Genomic DNA, 23,340 nt, shown 5'->3' with positions numbered 1-23,340 from the left:
AAGAAAACATTTTGGTACTAATGGTCAGGGAGTTCATTAAGACAATGAGCAATCTGAGACTGATCAAATGGCTAGCAGACAGGGTGTGGATGAGTAATGCGTCATGACTGGTGAGTAATTAGTGGCATACAAACTGTTTGCCAGAGTAAGCTTTCTGCTTCGTGCCTCTGCTGTGAAATGTGCCAGCATGACTCACTTTTCAGTTCTGTGAGTGTTTCTCCCAGCTTTCTGAGATGAGTGGCCTTCTCCTCCAGCTCCTGCACTGTCACCAGCTTGTGGTTGACAGACGACTCCTTCTGGATCTCCTCCACTGACTTCTCCAGGTCACTGAGAAAGAACAGGCAGAAGGCTGAACACCAGGGATTACTCTGCAACTTACATTTTGACTACGCTTTTTATCTCAGAATGATGCTATTTGAGTTTCAGTAAAAAACCTCCGCCAATAAACTGTCTCTCAATCACCTGGCAGCGAGATTAAGCATTCTGGACAGCTGAACTGGAGGAGTGTGGACGGGTGTTTCAAAGTTTGAAAACAACTGAGGTACAAAGTGCAGCCGAGAATCAGTTCAAATGAGTTTATTCTGCTCAAATATTATGTGTGTCTGAGATTGATGTCATGTAAATCTGCCTTAAGTTATGTAATGAATGAAAGTTGAATGTATAATGAACCAATATTAAATTGGCGATTAGTCAGGGTGAGATCATCTAACAGTTCAACCAATTAGTGTGCAATCAAAAAGCCGCTCTGAGTGAGATTCAGGAACTCTTCTGCCGCTCCCAGACTTATTACCATTTCCACACGTGAGACAGTAGCAAGTTATCTGATTATTAAATCTCAAGGTAGCTCTCTGCTCTGGTTTTGCAGTCACTTCAATTAGTAGCCGGATCCTCTCATACCTCAGATCTTAATAAGCATCTTGCTCTATGCCGGGCTTAATTACAGTTACAATTTCATCCCTATCACTGCTTCACCCAGTGAGCCCTGCAATTACAAAACAGATATCAACTGTGTCATGTTTATAGCAATGATTAAATATACTGTATGTGATGAAACTCATCTAATACTGGATATCAATCCAATTATATAAAATGCACTGATCAGAAATCAATCCGTTAGTACAAAATAAAAAAAATTATACATTTTTCTGGAGAAAACTAGTCTTTGGATTAACATGATTATTGATCTATAAATCTTAATCCTGGCAATTCTACGAGGATAATGCATAAAGTTTGCAGAAATATGGGTTGGGTCTGGTGGTTGAGTATTTGTTGGACGTAATGGATTTGCACTCATAATGGAGAGAGCTGCATTTTAAAATCATTGAATGTGTTTTCTTCATCAGATAATAATAAGATAACATGTTTTGTGAAAAAGGTTAGATTAAAATAAAAAAAAGGTAGACTAGATTGTTTAGACACAATCTGACATTTAAAGGCTAAACCTCGACTAAAAGAGGATAGTATGATGAAAACAAGGACATTTCACAAAGGACTTAGACCAATACTAAGACATTTCCTGTTACTGACTGGAGCTGCTGGATGATGAGCTCCTCCTCGTTGAGGTACTTGAGTCTCTCCTCCTCGACCAGGAGGCGCTGTCTCTGCAGAGGGTCCTCCTGCTTCCTCAGGGCGTCCGCCACGCGCACCTTCAGCTCCGCTTCGGCCCGCTTCAACAGAACTCGCACTGAATCCTGGTTCTCCATCTGCACACATATTCAAACATACTTAACACTTAAGTTGGGATTTTTGTACATTTGACAACTGTTTTAAGAGCAATCGTATCAACGTTAGCCTCGATAGCATAATGAAAATAGCTTGTTGAAGATGTGAAATCTGATATTGTTGCCATTGGAGCACTACAACAGGACAACAAAGAGGATAATTGCAGTTGCTGAAAGCTTTTCAAGACAGACTATATTGATTTACTGCAACTTATATATTTCTTTCCCCCGACCTTCAGGGGGCATGCCTTGGCTTCTTGTTTTACTGTGTGACCTTCTCTGCCTTTTGATGCCAGAAACACACTGTGCTCTCTCCTTGACTGCCTATGTGTTTTCAGGCATTGCTTGTTGATTGTCTTGAGCCTTAAAAGCACTGTTAGATGCGGTAAGTAGTTCCTTTTGTATCAGCGTGTGCAAGTAATGTGTCACAAAAAGCCAGGACACCCTGAGGAGAGTGAAGGGTTTCCATGACAGAATCACTGAGTGTGAACCCCACTCCAGCTCTGTGTTATGAATGGAATATTCTACAGGACTACTGCATGTAATACAACTCCCAGAGATGGAAACACCTGGTAAGCAAAGAAAAATGAATAATTGATCAGCCTTATGTTCCAGGAAGTCAAACAAGATATCACGAGCATTTAAAATTACCCCATATGCATTACTATACTGCAGATAGCAATGCTGCCGCATTAAGGATGTTTTTCTTTAAATATATAGACAGAACATTTAGGATGTTTTTCAAATATTGCAGCCCTGTGACCCCTCTCACTCCTGGAAACTCTCTGTATAATTCATGAGCCACATGTAAAATGTAGGCCGCTGACAATCGCTGGTGGAAAAAGTAGGCTACTAGTCCAGGTGCCTAGTTCACACTTGGGCACACATACAGGTTAACTGTCCTCTCTGGGTACCACACAGCCTCCGTTGGCTCTCAATGCTCTCAAGCAGCCCTGGTGACTGCTGTCAGGGAACAAATAAAAGCACTGCATGCCCATCATCTGTCACTGCCCGTCCACACAGCGGCGTTGGAAGCTTCTTCCAACGCTTCTGCCCATTCACTTTGAATTGGGTGACGTCAAGCCCCCAGGAAGTGCGCCGGACTCAGATGAAAATATTCGTGCTGGCCAAACGACGGCGGTACTACACTTCCGTTTGGTTGCCAGGCACGGAAACACTTTTTCCCATTGACTTACATGGGGAAAGAGTGGTCTGTAAATCGTTGGATACTTTTTTAAAAACTAAATAAACTACCCAGTATGAACACTTGTATAGCCCTTATTAAAAACATTCGTTCCTCAAGTTGTAAAAATGTGCTAATAACGTTATTCTGAGAGTTATTTCCCTCTGCATTATGAACGCGCATATAACCCACGGGACCGCGCCGCCCGGCACGTTCATGTTACGTGTCCAGCATGGTCCCGACCAATCTGAGCACACTGTGCTCACAGGGAGGGTGGGGGCTGGAGCTACAACGAGCCGTTAAAGGCAGAGAGTGAAATTCAGTGAATACACGTTTACAGAGATGCTGTTTGAGAAACCAATGTGAGTTGCGTTTATCTTTACCCATGGATGCACAATAAGAACGGACCCATATCGTCTTACTGCCACCCCACGGAGCTGTAATACTGGATATATTGAACATGTTTGCTGTAATTCATTATCATACTACATGGGCTGTATGATTACATCTTGTACTGTAAATGTTGTATTAAATAAAGTTAGCCTAATATTACTTATTATTATAAGTATATATATATATATATATATATATATACACAGTGCAATTTTATTTCATGCTAAATGAAGCTCTGTTGCTTGGATATCACTAGATCCTGTTACAGCGTAATATAAGTACATAACGATTGATGTGAACATTAGCATAATGACTAGCTAGCCGCTAGCTGCCGCCTCGTTAATATCAAATCCATCATAATAACAACCCATTACCATGCTGTCATGAACGCGCGGTGCTGTTACGTGTACGCAAATTGACGTGCTTGATGTGAACGAGCATTTTGGTTAAAGTTGCGCATGTGCTATGAGCGCACATACAGGTACTTCTCAGGCATGCCGGTAATCTGTGACGTTTCGCTCTCTCAAAAGTTGGGCCATTTTATCATCATGCGCTAATGAGCAACTCTCATAGGAATGAATGAGTGACGTCACTTTTCGCCGAACTGCATTGTGGGAAGCAGAGCGGAGCTTTCCTGGCGTTTCAGGGCAAAAGTTGAGCAATGTTCAACTTTTGAAGCTTCTGAAGCTTTCGGTGGAAGCGTCAGCCAATCAAATCATATGCCAGTACAAGCTCTAGCCAATCAAACCGCTGCTTGTGTGTCAGGGGCGGGAGATTCATGTGATTGGTTGTTGGTCGAGCTTCAGACACGCCCAGCTCCAAGCTTTTTTTGAAGCTGTAGTGTGGACGGGCCCAGCGCCATATAGATAGTCTATATCAGGGGTGTCAAACTCAAGGCCCGTGACTTCATTTTATGTGGCCCCACAAGAGCTTTCAAAGAATATAATATGTTTATTATACGGTTACATGCTACAGAAGCATGTTGCCCATAAACTACATGTCCCACAATGCATCTCAAATATGACTTTTTTCTCAGAATTTGCCTTTTTTTCTTCAAAATATGCATTTTTTCATAGAATTCCTTTTTCTCAGAATTAGATTTTTATTTCAAAATGTCACTTCTATTTCTTTTTTCTCCAGAATTTGGCTTTTCTTTTTAAATCATTTTGGGACATATGCACTGAAGAGACTTGCAATTATTTGCCCTAGACTTCTGCTTTCAGACGTAGTTAATTATGAAGTTATTACCCTATCCGATGATAATCCAATGCAGAGGCAATGATGTAATATAATACATTATTTTATATATATGATATATTTATATATGTATTTTTATATAGTCTTAAAGTTACAACCGGCCCTTTGAGTGCAACCATAATGCTGATGTGGCCCGCGATGATATTGAGTTTGACACCCCTGGTCTATATGGCGCTGGACGGGCCGTTACTCTTTTTTTCTCCTTTCTCCCTGTGAGAGACTTGAATCCTCTCCTCTGCCGCTGAAAGCATTTATCTCATCTCTTCCTGCGGTAACCATGGCATCAGAGATAAATGGAATAAATGAGGGCTGTATCTCCACATTTCCAGTTAACCCTTACTTGTGGCATTTCATCTGATTCCGCAACTGGAGTGACATTTTGAATCTCTGTAGAATACCATGCTATGCGAGCCAAGCTTTTACTCCATGTCATCATTAATTCTCAAAAGATACAATGCCCTCAATATGTCAGGCAGTAGAGATGTCCCGATCCGATCACGTGATCGGGGATCGGAGCCGATCACGTGATTTTCAAAAGATCGGGGATCGGGAGAAAAAAAATCGGGGATCGGGATTTTTTTTTTTTTTTTTTTTTTATAAAATATTTTTTTTTAATTTAATGTTACAAAACAAAAATGACCATGTTCACGTCTTAAAGTCATCCTGAGGACTTAGTTTTGGTTTAAAATTACACAACATCATGTATGTGTTGCTTTCTTTGGGCTTGTTTTCAGACCTGGTTGCTTATTTCTCTGAAATCTGGCAACAGAGTGGGCGCAGTGTCTAATAGTAGCAGCAAGCTAACGAGAGGCTACGTTCAGCTGGTGACTCGGGAGTCGGGACAGAGAACATGTCAGGAGTTTGGAAGTATTATAAAATTGAAAGCGAAGGCAGTGTAACAGCCAGATGTAATGTTTGCAAGGCGGAGGTTCCGCGTGGTGGAAAGAACAGAGCTACGTTCAACACGACCAATCTAATACGCCACCTGAGAAACAAACACCAACAACAACACGGCGAGTACACAGCGGCCACTCGGGTAACGGCACTGAAGCAACCGACACTTTCAGAGACTTTCAAAAGGAAAGAGAAACTGCCCCAGAACAGTGAAAAGGCCAAACAAATAACTAGATAGCTGAATTCATCGCATTGGATGACCAGCCGTTATCTGTTACCTTTTTTTTTTCTTAATGCATTGCATAAAGATCGGATCGGGAAAAATCGGTATCGGCAAATTGTCAAAATCAAATGATCGGAATCGGATCGGGAGCAAAAAAAGGTGATCGGGACATCCCTATCAGGCAGTACAAGTATGTGAACCTGCAGGTGTTATTTACTGTAGGTGTTGTATTGATGTGAAGATCAAATAAACATCAAAGCCACGTCTCCTGTATAGAAAAAACTGCACAGTATACACTCGCTCATCATAAACATTTTAGATAACCGATTGAATGTAGAATAAATAGATAATTCTGAGCCCTATTCTACAACGTTGGTGCAATATGTGGAATACAAGTAAACCACAGCATGGAAACATAATCTTGGCTCACATTCTGTATACATTGCTTGTCAATAGTGAGACATTTTGGACCGTGCTAAGAATCCCTCTTTGTACGTAATTCAGACGAATCAAAATGATGAAAAGGAGATGCATTATGAATTAATTTATCACAGAATAATTGAAATTATCAGAATGATCAGAAACCATGCTTTTATGTTCAAAAAGGTCTTTATTTTTGTCATACTGCCCTCTCATATAGTATCACCTCCATTCACCCTCAGTCTGAAACCAGAGACCAGTCTGCTCTGATTGGTTAGCACGATGACTCTGTTGTGATTGGTGAACTGCTTAGAGATGTCATGCCCCTTAGCCTAACATGTACTGTACATCGAGCGCTAGCCAATAGAAGTGAGAGTGTTACATAGTGATGTCACTATGTCGCAGAAGTGAACAAAGGAGTCCAATAGGCATATCAGGCGGGGTGGGGGTTTGGGAGAGAAATTCCCTCTGGAGGAAACTATGGTTTTTTAGCCTTTACAGACCAGTTACATTTACAAAAACCTATATAAAACACTACAGGAAAGGGAACATTCAAAAAAGCATAATAGGGCATCTTAAAAACTGTGTAACAGAATTGTGTAACTTGGGAGAACAGGCCCTTGAAGAAACAAAACATGCATTTTCTGCGATTGATTTAATGTTTACCTGCATCTTGCGTAGCTGGCTGAGCTGTTTGCGCAGGTCGGTGGCATTTTGCTGCAGGCCGTTCAGGTGGAGCTTCATTTTCAAGCTGCCGGCGCCGTTAACCGGGGTTAAGAGAGAAGGTGGTGGCGGCATCAGAGCTAGAGGGGCCGACGGTGTATGAGCTGCCAATCACAGAGCAGGACAAGGGGGGTCACCAGGAGGTCGTTGGGAAACAAATTGATTAGCTTGCTGGGCTGTGCTCCGGTGAGATTTCAGTTAGCCAGCATGACAAATGAAAACACACAAACAGCATACAGGCTCAAAGAAACGTACATAATAGAAACATTTGCACAAACTGGAGCATATACAGTGTGTGAACTTTAAAAAAGTGCCATATTCACAAAACTCTAATAGCCCACTGGGAGAAATGTGAGCTCATGCTATTAGTAGCCCATATGGAAGAGCAATTAGTCTTTTCAGTAGTGACACACAGGGGGATAACCATGCTCTTATCTTGACACAGGGCTTTGTGAATATGGCCATTGACTCTCCAGCTATTCTCTCACACATGTATGCTTCCTGAACACACATATACACTCTTATACACAATTAAAAAGGAGAGCATAGTCTCTGACAAAGACAACCTTCTGAAATTCCCAAAGGAAAAAACCAAGCAGAAATTAAAAAGTAGAGACAGAGACAGGACGAGGGGGTTCCGCTCTCAGGGAAACCAGCCAGGAGGAAAACGTGAGGATAGACACCGCCAGCTACCCAGCAACACCACACACCCATACAGAGAGCAGAGAGCCATGAGAATGTCTGATAGGTGGAAAAGAAAAGGGCGATAGAGAAGGAGATGACAACTACCTTTCTTCTTCAGCCGTCCAGCTGGAATATAAAAAGAGTGAGCCAGTTACCTTGGAATAAATGAGAGGGTGCTAGAGAGACAAAGAGGGACGGGGTAGTCTCATTTCATATTTACTGGCCATGTGAAAGTCTGGTCAAAGAAAAGCTTTGTTTATGCCAAAACTGAGCTACTGAGTTATGGACATGTGAGAAAGAAAGAGAGAAATGCATAGAATAAAATAAATGATTTAAGTCAGATATGATTCGGCCTGTATGGGCTACACCTGTTGGAAAAGGATTTCTATCAGTACTTCAAAATTAAATGCTGAAAGGCTAAAAGCTTTATACTGGGCAAAATTGGATAAATTGATATTTGCTTTCATCCGACTGAGTATGACAACAACAACAAATCCTCGGTTTGAACTACAAGTATGAAAAGCACGCTTTAAATAACCAAATCCACAACTCTAAACAAAGCGTTAGTTTCCATTGTGAATCCCCTTGTGAGAGCTTTGTCAAATTTGAATTCATTTGTCCTAAACTACATTCAGATCACCATCAATTCTTGTTTGTGTCCTTTAGCCTCTTTAAAGTGTGGAAAATAAATTGTCCCAAAAATGTAAACAAGGCATTACTGTGTTAGTAACAACAAGGGCTGGTGGGTAACGGCTGGGTACTCACGTTCGGTGGCGGAGCCGTCGCTGTTGGTGTCGGTCTTCTCGCTGGAAGAAAAAGGTAAGGGCCGTGAGAACTCCGTCCCTTGGTCTGGAGGGCAGCCCGCCATCATGCAGAGACGCAGCAGGCCGCATCTGAGGATTAACGGCCACAGGGCAAGGCAATTACAGTGCTAACGCTAACAGCACTACTCCTGGACACTATCGGACTACATTAACAAGCTATCCTCTTGTTAATGAGCCCCTGAAGTGTTCATGAGGCTGAAGTGATAACAATGTTCCTTAAATACGAGGAACTCCAAATCAACTTAAAAGCTATCTTACACATTTCTACGTATCAATGCAAAAATCAATAGCACTGTGCCCTGTAGCTAATGTTTAGTGCTCTGTGCTCGTGTTTTGCTCACACAAACTAATGCTGATAATGGCTCTGATAACAGCCTGCCACCGTTGTCGTCGATAATGCTGCCTATGTAACAAACCTGAAGCTGTATCTGCGAGATTTAAAGGGTTAATGGGGTGCAATGGGAGTCTTACGTGCTGTCACTGTCTGGTGCTCTGGTCAGCACGCTCTGGACCAGGCCAGTGAGGCTGGCTATCTGCTTCTCCATCGCCTCCATGCGCTCCAGACGCTGATCCCTGAAAAGGAAAATGGTAGTAAGTAATATAATTTCATTTATAGTGTGCTTTTCATGGTACTCAAAGACACGTTTTCAGCAGTTACAATGATCATATAAATCAGAACTCTTAAAGTATACAACATGCAATATCCATCATACATTAAAAGTAGTTGATCTGGGATTTGAAAATAAATGTTGCAGAAAATGCCAAATCACCAAAAGCTCAAAGGCAGGTGAACATAGGATTAAATTATAAAAAGATTTGTTTGGCTGTGATAATATGTAACACACAGTTCAGTAGAGTAAGCAATACAGCTTTGTAAGTACATGTAAATATCTGCTTGCAGCCAAAGAAATTCTAAATTAAAGTCTAAGAGAAAATCAACTATAATAATATTAAATCATCTTCTGATTCCCTTCACTAGAATTCCGTGAAGCCAGTTTAAACCAACATAAAAAAAACACAAATACAGAAACTGTTCATGCAAAACAACCAGAGTGCTCTTGTTTCATTTTTACAGATGATTATTCATTTCCCTTAGAAGCTGATTATAAAAACAAGTGTTCAAAACCTACTTTAAACAATAAAGCACCTTAATTAAATTCTCCACTCAGACAGTACTGACCTGCTGGTTTCAAGGTCCTGTCCAGACAGGGAACCAAATCCAGGCGTGGCCCTGCCGCCCTCCCCGGGCCCGGCTGTCAGACACAGAGGCTCTGAACCAGAGCTGGGCCTGGACTTGGGGCTCTCTATGAACACAGAGGAAGAGGCAGAGTCCTTGCGGAAGCTCTGCCTGACAGGTGAGGCTCTGCTGGGCGGGTTGGAATACGAGTCCCTGTCCCTCATCTGCATGTCGGGGATTTTCTGCGGGGATGATGGCGGCATTCGAAATCCCATGCCCAGTGTGGCTGAGGAGTAGGTGTCGGAGTAGAGTGAGCCTCCAGGCTTGTAGAGGGAGTCCTCCAGGTCGGCAGCAGCTGAGTAGGTGCTTAGGGAGCGCACAGAGCCACGGCGGTACAGGCCACTGGTTACAGGGAAGCTAAAGGGGTCTCCGATGGCAGCGAGGGACTGGGTGGAGGCGATGCTGAGGCGGCCCTCGTGCATCAGGCTGTAGGGATCTGCATACAGGCTCTCGTTCTTCATCAGAGCCATATTCTTTGCCGAGACTTCCTCATCAGGCTTGACATCGCGGCGCTCCAGGATGGCGCTGGGCGACGGAGACAGGCCTGCGTTTGGACCTTGACCGGCCGGGGCATGGTGGGGTTGTCGGGGCTGTTCATGCTGGGATCCCGTGAAGGATGGAGGACGGCCACCGCTGTAAGAGAGCCGTGAGCGGGACGGGGAGCTGGAGGACGTAGAGGATGGAAGGGTGTTGAGGCGGCGAGTTGGGGAGGAGTCGCGAGAGGAGTACACCATATCCCTCTGAAATGAACAAGCAGGGATGCGGGTTACCATGGAGAAATACAGATGAGATGTGTCCCATGAGGCGGTTTGACATAACCACAACTGAGATCTGACAGACAATAAATCAGCTGTCAAATGCTGTACATCTCACGAGAAGATGGTTCTCAAGAGACCAAATGTTGCGTGTTGTTTGTTGTGTTGTTTTAAATTTGCCAAATTAGAGAATAAAAATGTTGTCCAGCACATGCATATTCCAAAATGTCTCTTTGCTTCTTGTCTTCACAGGTTATAGGTTACTAGTATATTATTACAAGCAGATAATATGCTAAAACAAATCATTAATATGTATTCCATGTAGTTGTAGTGACAGGATGCAGGACACTCAACACCTTAATGCATACAGAACTGAACAGAATAACAGAAAATATATATGTCCTCTTAGCTATTATCTTTTTCTCGACCTGCTTTTCTTTGTAGAGCATCAGAATATCTCAAAACCCACCTCTGCCTGTGCTTTTCTAATGTAGGGATTTTCCTAATTTCTCCAACTTCACATATATTCACTTTTCCCTTGTCACATTACTACATTTGATGCTTTCCCATTGCTGTTTCTCTTGTTTTCATTTCCTTCTCAGCATCCTAACCAACCTTGTCAAGCGGCACCATGTAATACACAGGAAATGCTGGAGCGTGACAAAGGAATGTGTGCTGTTGAGCGGTTATGTCTAGGGACAAATATATATACACATTCTGTATATTTACAAAGCTACAGTATATGAGGTGTTCTGGTTTGCACAATCTGTATGGAGACAACCTAAACAAACAAATAGATTAGGGCACAGCGTAAAGCCTCTAGTTGCTCCACAAGACACCACCAGGCACGACATGCACAAGAGCAAATACATGGCAACATGCTTGTTAAGATGCAGCCTCAAGTTACGGAGAATACATTAACCGTTCACCTCACACTTACCATGAAATAATAATAAGTACATTTTCATGCAAAATTGACAGAACAAAATGTGGTGACTGCATTTGTATGATTAATATCTTTTTAAATGTAATATATTTTGGGCTTTGGAAAGACACAACAAAACATTTAAAGTCCTTAGGCGCTGAGAAACTTGAATGGACATTTAGTACTGTTTTGGGATATTTAAATGATCAAACGATAAATGGAGAAAACAATCATCTTTCATGCACTGTGAAAGATGCTGGGTTACTTTGATAATGGTTTTGCCAAATTAAATGTGTTACAACAAATTATCCCTTGTTAGGGTTTTTTATATGTATAAATGTAGATTCACATTTGATTGCATGCCGCGCAGCTTTCTCACTACATATCTTTACTTTTCTTTGTATACACATGCATAAACAAGCATGTAAGTGTACACCAATACTTACAACCTACAGCACAATACATGCAAACACAATATACATACAAACTGCTGTTTGCATGGTTAATAGCGGTTGTATTCTCAGCATTGGGTGAATCTATGCAGATGGTAAGCATGGTTTTGTATAAAATAATTAAAAAACGGTCTCCCTCAGGCTTCCTTGCTTTTCACTGAAGCAGAAATAACTTGGAATGTTGAAATATGCTCATTTCACAGAGGAACATTGTTCTCTGGTGTCTGCACATCAACAGATGGCCTACTTGAAGATAAGAAAGTACATTTCCAGGAGGAATTCCTGTTAAATTACTAACTTATACACCGTAACACTCAAAGGTTCCTTTAAAGTATTAAAAATACGCCTAGCCAAAGAAGCACACTGCTGCTCTTCATGTAGAGGCACGGCATAATAGAGGTTCTCACTGACATCAGACGAGCAAGATATCAGATAGCATTCTTCCTTTGAATAAAATCGTTAACCCCTTCACCTCCCCACGCCCCAGCTCCCGTCTCCTCACCCTCAGGTCTCCGTTAGCCAGGTGAGGTGCAGCCGGGTAGGAAGCGTAGATGGGCTCTTTGCGGTAAATCTTGATGATGCTGCGGTCCTGGATGTCTCGGACGTCCTCCAGCTCGTAGAAGACGTTGCGTGCCTCGTCCTTGATCAAGATGGCCGTGTTGGACGACTTCAGCATTCCTGCCGTCAACTTCTGAGGGAACATGTGCACGATGAGGGCGTGCAGCGTGTCCAGGCTGCTCAGCTCGTGGGTGATGTGAACCCGACGCGTCTCATCCCCGTACTGCAGGAACAGCACGCCTAAAAGAGAGTGGCGTGTGAGTGAGAAGGGGATGGCTTCTGTTGATGGAAAGAATAACTAATCACTTTTTTTTATGCCATTTTGATGGATATATTGCAGTCAATAATTATACAAATGTTCTGCCTTCAAATATACAAGATGATGAAGAATGATTTTTATTCTCAGATTTCAGCAGAATCATCCCTTTCTGAACGTGAGAATAGGACTGTGTGGGTAGCTGCGTTAGAATTCACAGCTAAGGTGCATATTTGATAAAGGCAAGTTGACTTTTTACAACTAATATATTAAACTTTTACTTCCTATAATCAAATGGCAAAATACCCCCGCTTCATGGAATACTTGGTCAAATGCTGAAACCTTAGATTTGTTTGTGTTAAAGATGGCGCCTGACTAACCTGCAAATTCATCTGCATACACCCGGGGGACAAACAAAAACAACAAGCAAAGCAAAGAAAGACCAGTGATTAAAAGTCAAGCAGCATAGGTGAATATATTTCAGAGGAGTTGGGGAGAGAAGAAAACAAAGTGGTTAGTAATGAGACACGGAGAGGAGCGAGAGGCAGCTTCGCTCTTCTGTGATCTCCTCATTGAATACAGCCCTCGTCAGTCAATTGTAATTTAGTTTTACAGATCGTTTTTTTCTCGCAATACCTGATGCAACACCACTCCTTGATCTGGACAAGCCTCACAGTAATACACTGCCAAGGCCCTTTTGTAGTAAACCTGCTCTCAAAACTGCCGTTGCACAAAAACATATCCTCATTCATTTGTGATGAATACAGGCACGCAGTCTTACAGTCAAATAAACAACACTAGCAATAAACTGGAAAACATTCTCTGAAAATGTCAGGGTTTTTTAAAATAAACCATTCTTTCTAATTGTACACCTACACACTTGCTTGTTAGTTCATCGTGAATATATTAAGAGTATTTGTGTCTACACTTAAATAGATCAACTCGTTATAAGTTAATTAACCATTCAGAAAGTTATGTTATGCGAGCACTCACTACTCTCCAGTCTTCTGGAGCAGAGCAATTAGAGCAAACTGTAACGGTAATTGAGATGAGAGTAAGACACTTTCTCCCGTTCTGTGTAAGCGCGGCGCCGCACATCACCAGCCTGACGAGGTAAACAGACCGCTGTAAATCTGCCTGGAGTCCGGCCAGCTTGTGGTGACAGAGCAGTGCTTTAAATCTTAACCTGGAGATCGTAGCTTATTCTGACTGGCAGAGCGGGACAGCGGCAGGCTCTGGCGGAAACGGTTCATCCTGTTAAACCCGACGGGGATGTCAGCTTCTGACATGGTCTCCAGGGACTCAGCTGAGGCGAAGGAGAGCTTGGCGGCCTGGTCGGCAAGCCCAGACTGGGTAGACTGGGAATGCCTTGGGCTGCGGCTCTGCAGGAAGACAAAGCACAAGGAAACACACACTCATTAACTAAGAGGTCAAATCAAGGCGGAGAGAATGGATTAGACGGGGCCAATGGAGTAAGACCAACCGGAGAAAGTGACAGTGAACACACAATGAGACAATACACAATCAACCACGTAACAAGATGAATGAGACCTTGACAATGGTTTAGCTGCCAGCCATTCACTAACAATTACCGGCGTCACAGTATCCGTCATCAGTTGAATGCCGCAGCAGAAAAGCACAATATAGTTGTTCTCAAATGGCACAGCACTCCAGGGAATCAGCCTTTATGAATCACCTCTGGTGGCGAGATTAAGCTGGAGACTGTGCTCCAGCTCAGCATAAGTTATGTCATGTTTCCTCGAAATGTGTACAGCATCCAAACTCTTTCCCCTGTGCTGTTAGGAACTCTAATAAGGACTTGTGGGAGGGGAGGAGAAGCGGATGCAAATCCCAGGCTGTCACTATTGGTTTATCCTGCAGGACTCTGCCCAGTATCTTCTCCCTGAAAGACTGTTAGTGCAGCAGGGCTGAGCTCACTGAACTGGCTCCCTGATCCTCCACCGCTGTAGCGTTTCCTGCAGCTCAGGGGCGGCTGTAATGAGCTCCCACAATGCTCTGTGATGCTTGTTTGGATGGCAGGAGCAGACACATCCTTAGCCACAGTACAGTAGCTGTGCTGGTTCCCTCAGCCTTTCACCATGAACACAACTGCTCAAGGATTGATTTTTTCTTCCCCAATGTGTAGCATGGATTCACTGTGGCTTCCATTCATATATTATTTAATTAACTTGACAGTCTGTTAGAAGCTTCACAACATGTTTTTGACTTAGGCTGTAAAACAAGACACAATACAACAGCTAGGGATTACCTTTATTTACATTTTTTTTAAATATTTATTCAAAAGTAAAGACATTTTCCATCTCAATTTGTTGTAACCAACAGCCAAACTCCGAAATTGATTCATTTTTAAATAACGCAAAGTTGAAATACTTTCTGATTTAGCTGTGGTGTTATATGTGCATTTTCTAAATGTGCGCATTATTTAAATATTGTAATTTGTAACTTTATTCCTCATGTTATGCTATGCCTTCTATGTATTAAATTGTATCCTGGTTTTTTATCATTTAATAAAGTATGTATTATTTTCCATTATATTTTCGATAAATGATGTCGTATTAAATACATGTGTCTACAATTTACCACATTTGTACGTAGTCCCTAAAAGGGACATGAAAGTTTTGAGAAAGTTACGGGTGCGCCAAGGAGGAAGTGGAGCACACAGGAGACAACCATTTCATAGCAGACTGTGATGTTTATGTGGGGAAATGACAGTGCATACTGTACATTATTTGAGATATATTTCGAACTCAGACTTGATTTTAAGGACATTTCGGCCTGGGGTGTGTGGTCACTCCAGGAGGCAACGGAACGTGTGAGAAGAGCAGCACCAGCGCTCAAAGAGCTTTTACGCACCGCCTACACTGTGTTCACCTTCATCCAAACAGCTAAAGAGTGACGTTTTAACTGTGCGCTCCACTTCCTCCTTGGTGCACCGGTAAAAAAAGAAGTCGGGATAACGGGTTAGTTTCTCGTGAGCACGAGATACTAACCCGTTATCCCGACTTTTTTTTTTTTTCATGTCCCTTTAGGGGCTCCGTACATTTGAAATGCTTTTTGACGATTTGTTTCATTAATAGATATACATTAGTTTTTGCTTTACTACATTAAAGTGAATGAGCTGTTACAGTATGACATTTAACTATTATTATCACCGGTTATTTGCTTTTTAAAGTTACTGCCATGTATCACTTGTGTTTACTAACCCCATATCATGACTAAAAAGCAGAGCTATCTTTTTTTAAATGTAAGATTCCTTCTGTTGCTACCATACATAATTCAGTCACACACACACACACACACCCACACACAGAATGATAGTGGTGTCCAGTGATAGTGGTGGCAGACAGTGTCTGAGCACGCAGAGGACGCTGATGCTGACAGATAACCCCCACCGTGTTTTCAAATGGGCTCATTTATCTAGAATGTGACCACACTGAGCAACAACACAGAGGAGAAGCACATACGCTGCATCACTGTCATATTCTGGCCAGCTACAGTGCAATAGAATATATAAGGGGGTGAGATACAGTACTACACATAGTAACGTTAGTGTCCAATAGCATTTTATCTCGTCTTCCTTTCTATGAAACAAAGTATCTTTGCATTCCTGCTTTCCACTCTGCTTATGGCACACTCATTTTATGAAGACTATGGTAGTTCTTTAGTTAATATGAAGCTAAAGTTGACAGTTGTTAAGCTTTGCATAGCACAACGACCAAAAGCAAGTGGAAACAGCTAGCCTGGCACCGTAAAGATATATGCAAAACTGAGCTTTGTTACATTTTTGTGCTTTTCAACTACAGGACGTTACCAGTCCAAATCACAAAATAGGCAAACAGGTTGGAGCGACTAAACTCCAAATGAATTTAGTTGCTAAGAGGCTAATCTTGGCCTTTGTCAGTCGGCTACATATCACTTCTCAATAATTACAAAAAACAGCCGGTTGATAAAATATTTTATAATTTGTTGGACTCAAATTACAGGTATCTTGGCTACCTGGAACGCATCTGTAGAGAAACCAGCTGCCGAGCCCAACACTATTTCTCAGGGGAAGTCACACACAGAGATATATTTGGCATAACATGCAATACCAGTTTCCAATATCAAAGGGATTGGCAGAAAGCCCCACCATGTGTAAAACATGTCAAAGGAGTTTTCTTCAGGGAGTATATGGTAATTATTTTCCCTGCATGGCTAAAAGGGGAACTGTTTCAAAATCTCCGTGTTTCGGGAATTTAAATAACCATAGCTGGAGTTTTCTAAGAAAAGGCAGAGGGAGTTGAGAATTTGCTGCATGACGGAGCTCGAGTCTCACCATGTTTGCATACTATATTTTATATTTCTGAACCAGCTGAAAACAGTGAATGTGCAATGTTATACCCTCTTCTATAAATAAGCTGTTAAAAAAGACAATGAAACCGATGTATGAATGTGTGTAATCTCACCAAATATGTTGCTCCTAGTCAGCTTGCCTAGTAACTACGTACATTGGCGTCCATATTGGTGGTTTATGTGATATGAAAACGGAAAATCTCTCCATGTAGGAATTTAACATTGTAAATATTATACTGTATGTGAAGGCACCATCTGGTCCTGCTAGACATGCCAGTGTTATACAGGACCGTGTTCACAGCCTGATACGAGGGAAACTGGTTCCACCTCCTTCTTATTTTTCTCTACAATCATCTCTCTACCTTCTACCCTCTTGCCCCTTCCCTCCTTCTTTTAGAGTGACTTTTTCAACAGCACTCAATTATTGTTGAGAACTCTACACTATTCTAAGGGCACGGCAGAGGAGAGGAACAAGTAGGGAACATGATGATCTTACTCAGAACAGAAGTGAATGGGGAAATCGGGACACAGAGGTCTGACGGCAGACCTTAGGCTACAAACTGCATTAAACTCAATTCAACCTCCGCCAAGTTTTTTCCTGTCTCGCATTCACACGTACACACCCACACAGGTACGCTCTGTTTTAAGGTCGAGTGGCACTGGAAGAGTTTTTGGTTGAAAAGTGCAAACAAATAAGAAGAGAATCAGCTTTAAAGATGCTTAACACACTGAGGAAACAGTGTTGATGCCAGGCAGCACTCAATTGGAATTAAGCTACGTTTAAACCCTGAATTGTTCACCCCTACAAATTCTTTAATTGTGCTGGTATGAACTGTGGTTAGCCTGTTATTTAAGTTTGTTGTCAAATAAAATTGAACTTGACGCAGAGCAGACAACGAAACACACCATATTGTCTGTCTCTTCCAGCCATCTGCGGCTCCAATGTTTTTTCTTAATTTCCGCTCATGGTCAAATCATTTGAAAGTAATGCTGTCTTTCTTTTGTTAGTTACGTAAACATTGTCGAGAAATGAATCGTCTGAATTTTCTTTTTTTTCTTCTTTTTATCGGACAAAACCGATTGAGGGTGTTGTTTTTATTTTTTGGAATGAAAATATTAATTTATTTTTAATTCTTTAGAATCATCCATACAGTGCATTAAGCATTACAGTTGCAGGTTCTACCCGTTACAAATGGCAGATTGATATATGTTGTGGGAAATAGCATAATGTAAAGTATAAGTATAATCATTATACAATACAATAGACATGGGCAGTGCCAAAGATAAGGCTCATTTAAGATGAGAGATTTCAGCATTCAGTACATCATGTATCTTTCTTGCAAATACATCCAGCACAATTGCATAAATGAATAAAAGCCCACTAGCCAGTCTGTAACTATCTAGACGGTGGTTTGGTAGGCGTTACCACATATGAAAGTGTTGGAGTCCAGAGGGAAGCTGACCACACAATTGCTGCCGCTGCTGCTAGCCAATTCTCTCTGATCTCTTCCCTGAATGTAGTCATTTCCCTCTCAAGTGGTTTGACATTCTGATGGAGTTGAGCGAGGAGACAATATACATCAACCAGACATGTCAGCAACAGACTCGATGTGTGTGATATGACAATGAAGTGTTTGGCTTTTGAGGTGTGAAATGGTGAATATCACAAACCTCACGCCTAACCACATCTCTTCTCTTCCATTATTTCTTGATGAAAATTCTTCGAATGATATTTTCCTCTTTCTGAAAAGCTTGCTTCAGGTTGTACGTCTCCCTCCAATCTTTTTTTGTGTCTCTTGTCAATCATCTGTCCACTCCCAAAGCTCAATTCTGTTTCTTGCTGAGCTGCTCCACGTCAACAGATCTTCCTCTGCTTCAGTCTCTAGTGACAGAGGTCAAAGCTTCATCCAGGTGACATGATTGTGCTGTCACTTTCTGCAGTTCAAGCCTGCTTTGTCTCCGTCCAACTATAAGCTGGGTTTTCGTTCACAACAAACAAGTTCACACCCATTACTTTTAGAAAATGGAGGAAGAAAACGGCTCCCTAAAATCAATCCATCTCTAACCTTAATCTTCTGCCTGGACAAACAACCCCCCTAAACTCCATTCTCTTATATACCTGGAGTCGTCAATGCAGGGAACCAATTGCTTTGCTAAAGTGCTGTAAATTACGCAGCGATATTAAACGGTTTGCTCAGAAGAAAAGGGAGCAGAATGTCGTTCTCTTTGAGAGAGGAGATGATGGCTGAGATTGCAGGAAGTGATTTTCTTTTTCTGAAAGACAAGTAGCTTGAAAACACAGCAGGCACCAACATGTCGTAAAATGTCCTCTCTTTTTTTATCCCAGTTTAACTGTGCATTATTCCATATCCAACACCTGCAAAGTGGTGAATAGTCACAGTACATATAGTCAAGTACTGTACTTAAGTAAACATTTTCTGTACTGGTACTTTCCTTGAGTATTTCCAATTGATGCTATTTATACTTTATGCAGCCCATTTATATGCACAAAAAGCTGTATAACACACTACAGGAAAGAAAATGTTGTAATCATTCTCTGGTGTGTAAAAAATGTTCCCCCTCTGCTTTCAACTCATTCTCAAACAAATGTCTTTCTCTATGGCTGCTGGTTACATGGAAAATACAAATTATGATTAGCACGCATTTACTATTTAGTCGTTGTGAACCAAAAGATAAACTAATCTGTTGATATAATCCATAATGAAAGTTGTCCGTAGTTACAGATCTTTCCTGTTCAACGTTTTCAAAGTTTTCAGTAGTCCTAGACACACTTACTTACAAATGTTATTCTTTATAAACAAACATGAGCATGTGTCTGTTAGAGATGTCCCGATCCGATCACGTGATCGGGGATCGGAGCCGATCACGTGATTTTCAAAAGATCGGAAGAAAAAAATCGGGGATCGTTTTTTTTTTTTTTATAAAATATTTTTATTATTTTATTTAATGTTACAAAACAAAAATGACCATATTCACGTCTTAAAGTCATCCTGAGGACTTAGTTTTGGTTTAAAATTACACAACATCATGTATGTGTTGCTTCTTTTGGGCTTGTTTTCAGACCTGGTTGCTTATTTCTCTCAAATCTGGCAACAGAGTGGGCGCAGTGTCTAATAGTAGCAGTAAGCTAACGAGAGGCTACGTTCAGCTGGTGACTCGGGAGTCGGGACAGAGAAAATGTCAGGAGTTGGAAGTATTATAAAATTGAAAGCGAAGGCAGTGTAACAGCCAGATGCAATGTTTGCAAGGCGGAGGTTCCGCGTGGTGGAAAGAACAGAGCTACGTTCAACATGACCAATCTAATACGCTACCTGAGAAACAAACACCAACAACAACACAACGAGTACACAGCGGCCACTCAGGTAACGGCACTGAAACAACCAACACTTTCAGAGACTTTCAAAAGGAAAGAGAAACTGCCCCAGAACAGTGAAAAGGCCAAAAAAAGAACAGCCAAGATAGCTGATGTTGGATGACCAGCCGTTATCTGTTACCTTTGTTTTCTCTTAATGCATTGCATAAAGATCGGATCGGGAAAAATCGGTATCTGCAGATTGTCAAAATCAAATGATCGGAATCGGATGGGGAGCAAAAAAAGGTGATCGGGACATCCCTAGTGTCTGTGTAATGTTTGACAAATCTTTTACAAAAACATCCAGAGAGCTTTTGCAAACCACCACTTGAAAGTCCTGCAGAGTTGAAATCCTCTGGTTTTGGATGGATCTGATGGCCGGGGCTCTAAATTCTATTGCTATCACTCTTGCTTGAGGTTGTAGTACTTGTGTAAGTGAGTTATATATTGCTCAGCCTTCCCTATAGGTCAGGGCAAAGGACATTGATATTCAGTGACATTTCCAACCTGTCCAAATGATATTGTAAGCAGGGATTCAGGGAAGACTACACCGCAGAGAAGCCTTAGGCTCTTCTCTCACGCACATTAAACGTTCTTTAACTTTCTGTTTAGATAGGACGCCTCCTTGCCTGCCTTTGTGCAGTGTAATGCCACAACAAAGTGATACACATTAAAAAAACACACAAGCTACAAAATTGGTTCAACTCTTTAAATAGATAAACACTTTCTATACATCTTGACGCTGGCCTTCTCCAGTTCATTTAGCACTTATTGCCTCTTTGCAACCTGTGAACAAAACACATTCAGCCGCCCAGCCATGACTCAAGCCTCTGTGCTAATGTCAAAGTATTATTTCAGTCATGCCTCAGCGGCATGTCTGAAATGTCTACTTAATGTCTCAGTCGGTGTGAGTAATACTTCAGAAGGGTCACATGGCTTCTAGCCATTAATGCCAGCTGCCTAAGGGATCATAAATCCTGAGAGAATCTCCTTCTGCAGATTAAATGGAGCTGGAGAAGTTTAAGCTGTCGCCACCCCTGACACCTCTGCCACTACACACTCTCACACTGCCCAAAGAGCCGAGAGATGTCAAGTGATCTGGGTGTCGCAGAAGCCAGAGAACCAAGGAGATAGACTGGTGCTGCCCGAGGAGTCTGACGTAATCCCTCAACACACACACACACACACACACACACACACACACACACACACACACACACACACACACACACGCACACACACACACACACACACACACACCCACACCTACACACACACACACACACACACACACACACACACACACACACACACACACACCACACACACACACACACACCACACACACACACACACACACACACACACACACACACACACACACACACACACACACACACACACCACACACACACACACACACACACGAAGATGACGAAGAGACAGGGACAGTAAGACAAGCAGCACTGACCTTAAAGCTCCAGTAGTTGGGCTGTTGCTGTTGCTGTTGCTGATGAGATGATGAAGGACAAAATAGGGAAGGGGAGGGAAACAGAAAGAGAAAAGTTAGGGACTTGCTTCTGAAATAATAACAGAGGATCAATGACATAAATACAACTTGTTTTAGAACAGGCTGGACTGGAGAGGAGATGTGAGGTGTTTGACACTGAGATCCAAAGCATCCTCCTTGAGAAGTATAACCGGTTGCATTTCCTAAATCAGTTCCTTGTTGCGTTCCATTTTTGACAGGCCCTATAGGAAACTCATTAAAATTGTTGACAGCTTCATCTAATCCGAACCAGAATCGTTAAATTTGATTGGTGTTAATGCGGGGGGCGGCTGTGTTTTGCAGGCTTCAGGTTACAGAGCACCTGAAACAAGATTGCACTGTTGGCTGTTACTGGTGAAAGGGAAGGAAATGAAAAGAGTGAAATCGAATCAAACAGCAGCGCACTCTGTTGTTCCGATGTTGGACTCTCTTCCAGACTCCTCCACCACCGGCTCCGTCTCCTCCTCGCACTCGGCTGTCTCTTTCACTCTCAATCCACCTGCTCTGCTCTTTCAACTAAATCGTCACATCACCACTTTTTTCTCTCCATGCTGAGTCACTCATGAGCCCATTTGTCCTTCCTGCTGCTCTGCCAAAGTGCCAAAAAAGCTGCATGTTGGCCAAGGCCTCAGGAAGTGAGCTTTCCATTCAAACGTAATAACCCCCCCGTCGAGTTCATGAATTGTAATTCTAATCCAAACTCTTATTCTAGTTCCTATTCTTATCTGACGGCAATTTTCAGTCCAGTCTTCCTCCCTTCTGCAGGAACCACATTACTCTCCTGGAGCAGGGAGGGTAAAAAAGTGACAGGCAAGTTTTGATTTATGATAGTTGGTAATACTGTCTCAACAAAAGCCTGTATTATTTCAGTACATTAGCATTACAGGGAGAGTGATATCAACCGTTAACAACCTTATTGCAAGCTTATCTTTTATTTATTGTTCCCTCATTTGGCCCTGCTGCCATTCTTTGACAGTATCTTTGGTTTTATCATTTTTCTGTGCTGTCTAGTTTTTTTCTCTCTTATTAATGTTCTGTAGTGCAATTTGTTGCTTAAGTGGTAATGGTTCCTGGGCAAAAGTACACTCAGCGATGATTAAATAATAATGCTAATATTTGTAATCTTTTGTGTTGTGCATGTCTCACCTTTTATTACATGTTATGTTGGCTTTACTGAAGTTTTGATCAGGTTTGGTGCAACAATTGATTGCCCACCAAGGGTCAACACTTGGTATTAGTTGTCAAGACTTGGATTTGTGGTCTCTATAAAGGTCAATCAGAAGAGCCGATCAGACGATGCCTTGATTCTGAATTGAAACTTTTTAATAATTATTTGCATTGTTGCCTGCTCTTTATTGCACCCTGAGATGATCACACATGGACGGACACACACCAGTGTGTGTGGCTCCACATGTGTAGCACACAATTGTACTCGGCGCCACAGAGCTCGGCGCTATGAGTCTTGTCTAAACAGCACTGAAGCTTTCTTTTAAATTAAATACAGAACTAGATTAACCTATTGACGGCATTGAAACCAGGCAAAACTATTCTCGTTCGTAA

General features: G+C 41.9%; 1 protein-coding gene across 7 annotated transcripts in view; it reads right to left on the bottom strand.

Moving 5' to 3' along the window:
• Positions 1 to 23,340, bottom strand: part of srcin1a (SRC kinase signaling inhibitor 1a) — a 138,093-nt gene that overhangs the window by 18,507 nt on the left and 96,246 nt on the right. For 4 of the 7 annotated variants that reach the window (XM_071203984.1, XM_071203988.1, XM_071203982.1 and 1 more), the window contains exons 4-14: positions 21,703 to 21,741; positions 13,692 to 13,887; positions 12,886 to 12,897; positions 12,194 to 12,489; positions 9,503 to 10,299; positions 8,794 to 8,895; positions 8,264 to 8,391; positions 7,604 to 7,624; positions 6,758 to 6,918; positions 1,528 to 1,703; positions 197 to 327 (exon numbers count right to left, since the gene is read on the bottom strand). In XM_071203984.1, coding sequence (XP_071060085.1) covers positions 197 to 327; positions 1,528 to 1,703; positions 6,758 to 6,918; positions 7,604 to 7,624; positions 8,264 to 8,391; positions 8,794 to 8,895; positions 9,503 to 10,299; positions 12,194 to 12,489; positions 12,886 to 12,897; positions 13,692 to 13,887; positions 21,703 to 21,741 — 2,059 coding nt within the window. The remainder of the gene's footprint in view (positions 1 to 196; positions 328 to 1,527; positions 1,704 to 6,757; positions 6,919 to 7,603; positions 7,625 to 8,263; positions 8,392 to 8,793; positions 8,896 to 9,502; positions 10,300 to 12,193; positions 12,490 to 12,885; positions 12,898 to 13,691; positions 13,888 to 21,702; positions 21,742 to 23,340) is intronic. The other 3 variants (XM_071203985.1, XM_071203983.1, XM_071203986.1) reach the window with 3 other exon arrangements.

Source organism: Pseudochaenichthys georgianus, chromosome 8 (genome assembly GCF_902827115.2).
Source record: "Pseudochaenichthys georgianus chromosome 8, fPseGeo1.2, whole genome shotgun sequence".
In the NCBI taxonomy this organism is placed as follows: domain Eukaryota; kingdom Metazoa; phylum Chordata; class Actinopteri; order Perciformes; family Channichthyidae; genus Pseudochaenichthys; species Pseudochaenichthys georgianus.
The sequence above is the reverse complement of the archived record's forward strand: the minus strand, read 5'-3'. Positions and strand labels throughout refer to the sequence as shown.